General features: G+C 44.7%; 1 protein-coding gene across 1 annotated transcript; it reads left to right on the top strand.

Moving 5' to 3' along the window:
- The first annotated feature begins 539 nt into the window (after positions 1-539).
- PSMD6 (proteasome 26S subunit, non-ATPase 6) lies at positions 540-7,435 on the top strand. The gene is made up of 8 exons (XM_084292620.1): positions 540-789; positions 1,952-2,157; positions 2,629-2,774; positions 3,833-4,052; positions 4,146-4,254; positions 5,351-5,519; positions 6,908-6,985; positions 7,131-7,435. Exons 1-8 carry the CDS (start codon positions 645-647, stop codon positions 7,225-7,227), a joined length of 1,170 nt encoding a protein of 389 aa, XP_084148746.1. The 5' UTR covers positions 540-644; the 3' UTR covers positions 7,228-7,435.
- Positions 7,436-8,568: the final 1,133 nt, after the last annotated feature.

Here is an 8,568-nt window from a genome sequence, read left to right as displayed (position 1 = left end):
TGTGACCCCACCACCTCCCTGGGCGACCCATCCCAACACCCACCCGCTATTTCCGACAAAAAACATCCCCAAATTCCCAACCCCGTCCCAAGGCGAGGCGATGGGGGCACACTTTGAGGATCAGAACCCCAAAGAGCGGCACCCAGGCTCCCCTCATGGCACGCCACAAGAACACCACCTCGCCAAAACAGACATTTTTTTTTCGATTTATTTTTATTATTTCCACACTCCACTTGCCCCATGAGGAAGGGGCAGCGCAGGGGCTGAGGGATGGGGTGCAGGAGGCCGCTGAGGCGGCTGCAGGGGCTGTGGGCACCGTCCCCATGTCGCCCCCCCCCCCCCCCCCCCCACAGTGCAGCCCCCTCAGGCCGCGTGCGCGCGCGCCCCCTGCAGCCCGCTCCGTGCGCGCGCACCGCTCCCCCCTCCCCTTTCTCCCCCCTCCCTCCACACTGCGCATGCGCAACGCGCCCCCCCGTCCCCTCCTTTCCCTCCGCGCCGGCAGGGGGCGCTGCGGGCCCGCGCGGAGGGGCCGGAAGCGGAAGTAGAAGCGGAAGCGGGGCGCCGCTTCCGGCAGTCGCGGCTGAGTCACTGGGGCCGCGCCGTTGCCGCCGCCGCCGCCTCAGCAGGGCCCCGCCGCCGCCGCCATGCCGCTGGAGAACCTGGAGGAGGAGGGGCTGCCCAAAAACCCCGACCTGCGCATCGCGCAGCTCCGCTTCCTCCTCAGCCTCCGGCCCCGGGCGCCAGACCCCGCCGCGAGGGACGAGCTGATGGCGGCCGTGAGGCTGCACGGTGCGTAAGGGCCTGGGCCGGCGGGGAGCGGCCTGCGGGGCGGGCTGAGGGGCTGTGTGACGGCCTGAGGGGCGGCCTGACGTCGGTCTTCTGGTCTGTACGTCTGTTTGACAGCCTAACGGACGGTCTGAGGGGCAGTCTGACGGTCTGTCGGTCTGTCTGATGGCCTCCCCGTCCGTCTGGCAGCCTGTCGGTGTCTCTGACGGCCCGTGGGTCTGTCTGACGGTCTGTCTGTTGGTCTGTATGTCTGTCTGATGGCCTAATGGATGGTCTGATGGTCTATCTGATGGTCTGTCAGTCTGTCTGATGGCCTCCTGGTCCATCTGATGGCCTGAGGGTCTGTCTGATGGCCTGCCCGTCTACCTGATTGTCTATCTGACAGCGTGTTGGTCTGTCCAACGGCTTCCTGGTCTGTGTGAGGCCCTGAGGATCGGTCTGACTGCCTGCCCCTCTGTCTGATGGTCCATCTGACAATGTGTCAGTCTGTCCAACGACCTCCTGGTCTATCTGACGGCCTCCCAGCCTGTCCAACAGCCCGTCGGTCTGTCTGACGCACTGACACCCTGTCGCTCTGTCTGTGGGTCTGTCAGTCTGTCTGCCCATTTGCCAGCCAGCCAGCCAGGGGGTGGATGTGTCTTATCTAGTAGCAGGAGGTGGGTGGGGAGATCCCTGGGGTGGCCTTGGGGCTCTGTGTGTCTGTCTGCGTGCTCACAGCCCGCCTGGAGGGCACCACCAGCCCCCAACATGGGCAGCCCAACAGCAGCAGGGAGGATTGGGGTGCTGTCAGGAGAAGGGTCCAGGGGGTTTGGAGGCATCAGTGGGGTGCCCATCCCTGGTTTTCAGTGCTCTCAGTGGGGTGCTGGTGGTGTAGGAGGCAGGAGCTGTGCCTGGGGTGTGCTGAGGGTTCAATAAATGGTAAGGGAAGTGCTGAGTGGGAGAGGTGTAAAAGCAGCCCTGGTAGGAAGGATCAGAACAACGAGGAGAGGCAAGGCCCACTGAAGCGTCTCGGTGACGTGCAGCTGGCTGCGTGGACTTAACAGGTACCTGGCTGCACAAAGAGCCCAGCTGGCACTGGTGAGCTGCTGTGGTGTCCGTCAGTGCCCTGCTGCACAAACGCACCCGTCGCAGCAGGCAGTAACAAACCTCCTGGCTTTTCTTTCAGACATGGCTCCGTATTACGAAGCGCTCTGCAAGTCTCTTGAGTGGCAGGTAGACACGGAGCTGCTGAACAAGATGAAGAAAGCTAACGAGGAGGAGTTGAAACGTCTCGATAACGAATTAGAGGATGCTGAAAAGATCCTGGGGGAGAGTGAAATCCGAGATGCCATGATGGCCAAAGCTGAGTACCTGTGCAGGATCGGGGACAAGGTTGGTTCCTGGCATAGGCTTTATGGCTTTGCGTTTGGTTTGGCAGTGTGGTTTCTCTGTGAGTGGGAGATAGAAGAGGGGGTATTTAAACATAAATTACCGAGTAACAAACAAGCAGGCTATTAAAACATTTTTTCTTGAAAAGGGATACATTTATTTTCCATTTGTAGATTTTAGTTTTCATTTACCTTGTGTCTTTAGGCTTTCCTAAGTTAGTTACACAATGCAACTTAATTTCAAGTTACAGTCTTGATTGCTGTAGTCCTCAGAGTTAAAAAAGCCGTTCCTCATACATTTTTTAACTTCTGATTTGAACTCTGATTCTTTAAGATTATCCAGAATACGCAGCGTTAGAGTTCTGTGTGAAACTGCCAGGCCTGTCCCTGGAAGACAATGCATGTACATTTGACAGATGTTTTGCAATGAATCCAGCTGCGTTTCAAGTTCTTATCCTGTAAAATGCTTTGCTAGGAGGGAGCTCTGACTGCCTTCCGCAAGACTTACGACAAAACCGTGGCGCTGGGACATCGCCTGGATATCGTGTTCTATCTCCTCAGAATTGGCTTGTTCTACATGGACAACGACCTCATCACGCGGAACATCGAAAAGGCCAAAAGGTATGGTTTGGGCTGGGGGACTGCTCAGAGGAACTGTGGCAGAAACAATGGAAGGTGAACACCTCCCCATCACACAGTGACAACAGCTGGTTGACAGACAGTCACAGAGTAACGGGCAGTGTTACCTTGTACTACAGAGCTTCCTAGACCATAGATTTTTATGAAGGGGAAGAGGAAAAAAAAAAAGTTAATATTTCTATTTCAGTTATTTTCTAGCAGCTGCCTTGGTTTGAAGCTGTACCCCCCGCTGCGCTGTTCTGTAGCTGTTAGAAAACAGCTTGGGGTGTGATTTCCCCGCACAACAGAGCGCAGTGCAGGAACTCCAGCTGAACACAGCTGATGCCAGCACCATCCAGCTGGGCTGATAAAATGCCAGGGTCTCCTCTAGAGCGAGAGCCCAGTGTCAGCACGGCGTGCCTTGGTGCAGCTGTCCTTCCCCCATTTCCACTGCTAGCTGCTCCCTCTCTGTTCTCAACATTTCATGTTTCACTGGTTCTTGTAGCAAGCTGCAGCTTCCAGTGTGTGCTGGTGCCTCAGGAGGTGATGTTAGAGGTTCTTCCCTGTTACACTGCTCCTTGGGCATTGATTTTCTCGTGCACTGCCTTCTGAACAGATTTTGTCTTGGCCTGTGCTCTTGCTTCTGGCCACATTGATTTCATGTTAATGAGATGCCTGAAAGTTTGGCTGTTACAATTTCTTTCTGTGCTGCAAGTTGGGCAGCTTTGATTTTAGCAGCGGAAGTATGTTGCCATGGTTGAGGTTGGCAGTAATATTTGTGTGTGCATCTCAGAAGGCTGTTGTCTGAACTTTAGAAGCTGTAAACTTTTTAAAGTTGAGACGTGCACTGTGCAAAAGCAGCTGGCTTCTCCTGCCCCCAGGAAGTGTTGTTGCTGCCCCTGACAGATGTATGAGGCCTCGTCTGTTTCAGCAAATTGTGCCATAAAGTAGATTATTCTTGCTCAAATCACAGTGTCAGTTGACTCACTGTACTTGTTTCATATAACTTATTCCATAATACATTTACATAAGTATTTTTTCTTTTTTTTCTCTCTTTTAAGTCTAATAGAAGAAGGCGGGGACTGGGATAGGAGAAATCGTCTAAAAGTGTACCAGGGTCTGTACTGTGTAGCTATTCGAGATTTCAAACAGGCAGCGGAGCTCTTCCTCGACACAGTTTCAACGTTTACGTCCTATGAACTTATGGATTACAAAACATTTGTAACATACACTGTCTACGTCAGCATGATTGCATTAGACCGGCCTGACCTTAGGGAAAAGGTAAGCATGGGTTCAAGCAAACCCAGCATTTCTTTCTATCTCCATGCTGAGAGTAATAGTATTTAAATGTGGTTTTTCTTTTTCTGCTTTCAGGTTATTAAAGGAGCAGAGATTCTGGAAGTGTTACATAGTTTGCCTGCTGTACGACAGTATCTCTTCTCCCTTTACGAATGCAGTTATGCAGCCTTTTTCCAGTCACTAGGTAAGTTGTTTCTTACAACGGTATTTCAGGTGCTACACTTGCTCGTTTCAGATCATTCACAACTTCTGTGGAGTAGCTACAGTCTAGATCTAGAGCTACTTTATGCAGAAAACAAAAAATCCTTCTTTTAAAAAGTGACCTGAAATTTGTTGCTAATTTAAAAATATATCTTCACATACAGTGAGCCTTACAAAAGGTCACATCTGATTATTTTCAAATTCTTTTCCACCTAGCTGTGGAGCACCCTCTTATGTGAAAAAAGTTTGATCTTTGAAATAAATTACAGGCCTTATAAAGACGCCGAAATCTCAGACTGTAAAAGAAATTACATGTGAAGTTTTCATTGCTATGAAAGTGCCGCTACCAGGCTTTCTGGTCTGACTTGTGTGTGAAAGGGTGATGCTTAAGAAAGTCTTTTCAGAAAACTTTCTCTGTTCTTGGCAATTCTTTTATTTAGAATAGAAGAAAATCAGGTATTTAGAAAGGGCAAAAAAGAACCCTTCCTTTTGTGGAAGACGAGGCCTGATGAGATTAAAATAAAGGCCAGTGTTTTTCTATTGCTGGTCTTGCCCCAAGCTGAGAACTAAGTGTCAGCAGGAGAAAAAGTCATAGTTCCTAGAAATCCCTGTAAGTAACTTACCTGTAACCAGACAGTTAATCTTACTTGATTACCTAGCTTTGGGTAAGAATGTTTCTTCAGGTAGATACACACCAACAACTGCTTGCATCTCAGCACCACGTTACACCAATGTGGCTGCAGGCTTCAGCCCTCACTTCTAGCGAGGTGATTCCCCTGCAGTACACATGAGAGAGCTGCTGACATCCTAGAAGTACTCTGTGCTGACAAATTAGCTGTGCCATAATATTGTTTGCATCTTACTGCTGCTTCTGGTTCTACAACTAATACAATTTTACACAGTTATTTATGCATAGTGTAGAATACTTTTCATACTCAGAAGTATGCAAGAATGCAATGTTGTTTTGATCACACGGATTATTTATTAACTGGTCTTATATATATTTAATTTACCTAAACGATATTTTACATTTCTTACAGATTAGAAATTGATTTTTTTCTTCTTTTTCCTCCTTCCAGCTATTGTAGAGCAAGAGATGAAAAAAGATTGGCTGTTTGCACCTCACTATCGATACTACGTACGGGAAATGAGAATCCATGCATACAGCCAGCTCCTTGAGTCTTACCGGTCGTTGACATTAGGATACATGGCGGAAGCATTTGGAGTCAGCGTAGAATTCATAGATCAGTAAGTTGTTCAGCTTTTTACGTTTATAAAGATCTCACTTTACACATTTTAATTATTTATAATGATCTCATGAATAAAAATCTTGGTTTTACTTTGACTGTAAACCTGCCAGGTTAAGTTTAGCCAAGCTCTTCCTTCCATAGAAACATAAGTGAATCTTGTTTCAGTAAAGAAAATAGTTCGAGAGCAGTCTCTCCTGACAACTCTTCCAGTACTTCTTTCATTCTGAGGGCCATTTGAGAAACTACTCTTTAACTAGTAGCTTTGTTCTTTATACTGATATTTCTGTGGACCTTCATAAGCCATGAAACTTAATATTTTAGAAGACAGCTTGGTTCACAGATATGCCAAAGTAAATATTTCAACTTTAGGGAATGATGTATTTTATCTACCATACACATCTCTTTCATTTAGCTTTGCTTGCTTTCTGGTACGTGAGCAGGATGTGATGTTTTTCACTTAAATCAGACATACATTGCAGTCTCAGTTTCCAATTCCTTTTCTAGGGTAAAAAAGGGAAAGTCAGATTTAGATCAGATGAGAACTAATGTGAAGTGAGTTACTTTAGATGAGAACTATTGTGAAGTGAGAGATTGTCTTTTACCTTGATTATGTATGTGAAACGCTTTGTTTCAAATGCTTTCACAGGAATCATTCTTCTTTCATAAAGACATTTCAGATTTTCTAACATAGAAAAGCGTTACAGAAATATGAGTACTACTTGAAATATTCAGAAATGAATTAATAGGTTTTTCAAGAGAAACCAAATACCATTCAATTCAGAGGTAAATGTTTAAGTCACACTAGCTTCTTGTTAATTTAGTATTAGTTGTAACTTGTCTTACTGTATATCCCAGAAATTTTGTCTGTTTACATCAATGTGCTGTGAGCCACCAGTTGATTATAGTATATTTTAAAGGTATTTAAAAGTATTAAAAAGTATAGCATATTTATACAAGTCTATTTAGAACTACTAGAAAATAAGAAACTACTACGGGACCTTTAAAATGAATTGACTGGTGTGAAGATATTTACTGGATAAATTCTGAATATGTGTGTTATGTGACTGTTGCCTTTGAATTTGAGCAGTAATTGATGCTAAGCTAAATGAGTCTCACTTTAACTCGAGTGAGATTTTGGCCTGAGAATAAAATATTAAGACGTTTTGTATTCAGCTTGCTGTAGTGATCGTTCTTGTTTCATGTCCAAGCACTAATAAGATTAGGGTGTGTAAGCTACCTTATGAAAATACATAGGTTGTTGCTTCAGAAATAGTGTGATGCCAGTGTTGTTTTGTCAGCAGGCTATCAATGTAGCAGGTTCTGTGCTGCTAGGCTGCAGTTCCGTGGTGAAGTATCATTTAACCAACTTTTTTTCTCTTTTCTTAGGGAGCTTTCAAGATTTATTGCAGCTGGGCGATTACACTGCAAAATAGACAAAGTAAATGAGATTGTAGAAACTAACAGGTACGTTAGCAATTCCTAGAAATCATATTTCACACCCCATTTGAATTCTGTATGTTTTGATCACACTTAACTACATAAATGGAAGTTTCTTCGTGTAAAACATGATCTCGAATCTAAACACTTTTTTTTTTCTCACAATTTTTAGGCCTGATAGCAAGAATTGGCAGTACCAAGAAACCATCAAGAAAGGAGATTTGCTGCTAAACAGAGTTCAGAAACTTTCCAGAGTAATTAATATGTAATTTTTGTAATGCGAGGGAATGCAAAATGTAGATGTTTAAAACATTTTGGTGGTATCCTATAAATATATTGTACAACTTGGTATACTGTAGGTTAAAAAAAAAAACTAGCAGGAGAGGTAGTGTTTTTACTTTCCACTTCGTTATGTAAGCGATGTTCTGTTTGGGTGTATGGATCCCAGTTCATTTATTAAATGTATGATACAATTGATCTCTTGGAATATATTTTGTTCCTTTACTTTCCTGCCTATAGAGTCAGTGTTCAATATTTAATAGCAAAGCAAGGTCAAGATGTGAACAGAAAGAACTAATGGCAATCCTACGGTTGTGTTTTTAAGACTTCTGTATTCGAATCAAAAATGAGAAACAGTTGCATAATAATAGCCAAAAATTGTAGTTGAGCTTGAATGCTATCCAGACAGTGTGAATTCTTGCTATGAGAAGATTACAGTGTAAGGGAAAAGGAATAAGGATGCAAATGACTGGTAGAGCACTAATACAACCATGAAAACCATAAAGGCTATAATTTTGGGAACACCTTGAACTAAAACAGCCTCTCCCTTACCGTGGCATTTTAGCTGTTGAAAAGAAAGCTAGCCCATTAGCAAAGCATTACATTTGAAATTACTTCCTCAGAGATCTGCAGCTGTCACAAGATACTACTGCAGGTTAAGGCAATTGATCAAATACTGTAGAGGGTTATGGTTTCATTCTTGACAGGTGCTAAGGAATAAATAGTTTTGTCTTTTTTGTCTGCCTCCAATAAATTAATTCTAGCAAGGATCTTAGTGTTATCTAGGAAAATGCTAATTGCACTAGAGAATTTTTAAAGACCCCCCTTTCAGAAAGATTTTGACTTGTCTCAGTCATTTTATGATCTGAGCCTAGTCCTGTGAAGGAGGAACTAGGAGGAACCTGCAGGGCTTCTTAACAAATTTTTTTAGGCAAGAGCTGGCAGGAAATAGTCACAGCAATTTTACCTGAAGAATTTTAAGGCTCTTGGCAGCAGTTTGGCCTCTCAGCCATGTCAAATAATGGACGGTCATAGAGAAAGGCAACACCTGCTGGAGTCCACAGCTGGGTACACAGCAAGAGCAGCTACTTACATTGCTCTCCTGAAAGACGAAAAAGTGATCATCTGCTACATAGTCAGGCTTTTTTCAAATAGGAGGAGTTCTGGGAGGTCCAGGGTGGTCTGGTCCTGAAATTATCAAGTGAGAGCCATGATCAAGGGCATAACGTTCTCTATCATTTTTAACTGCTTACTTCAATTTCCATATCACTCAGAAGTGAGAGAATTTCTGCTTGCTTTAAAACCTGAAGTGACTTCTTTTTTTTCATTGT

Source organism: Netta rufina, assembly GCF_964035555.1.
Source record: "Netta rufina genome assembly, chromosome: 10".
NCBI lineage: Eukaryota > Metazoa > Chordata > Aves > Anseriformes > Anatidae > Netta > Netta rufina.
The sequence above is the reverse complement of the archived record's forward strand: the minus strand, read 5'-3'. Positions and strand labels throughout refer to the sequence as shown.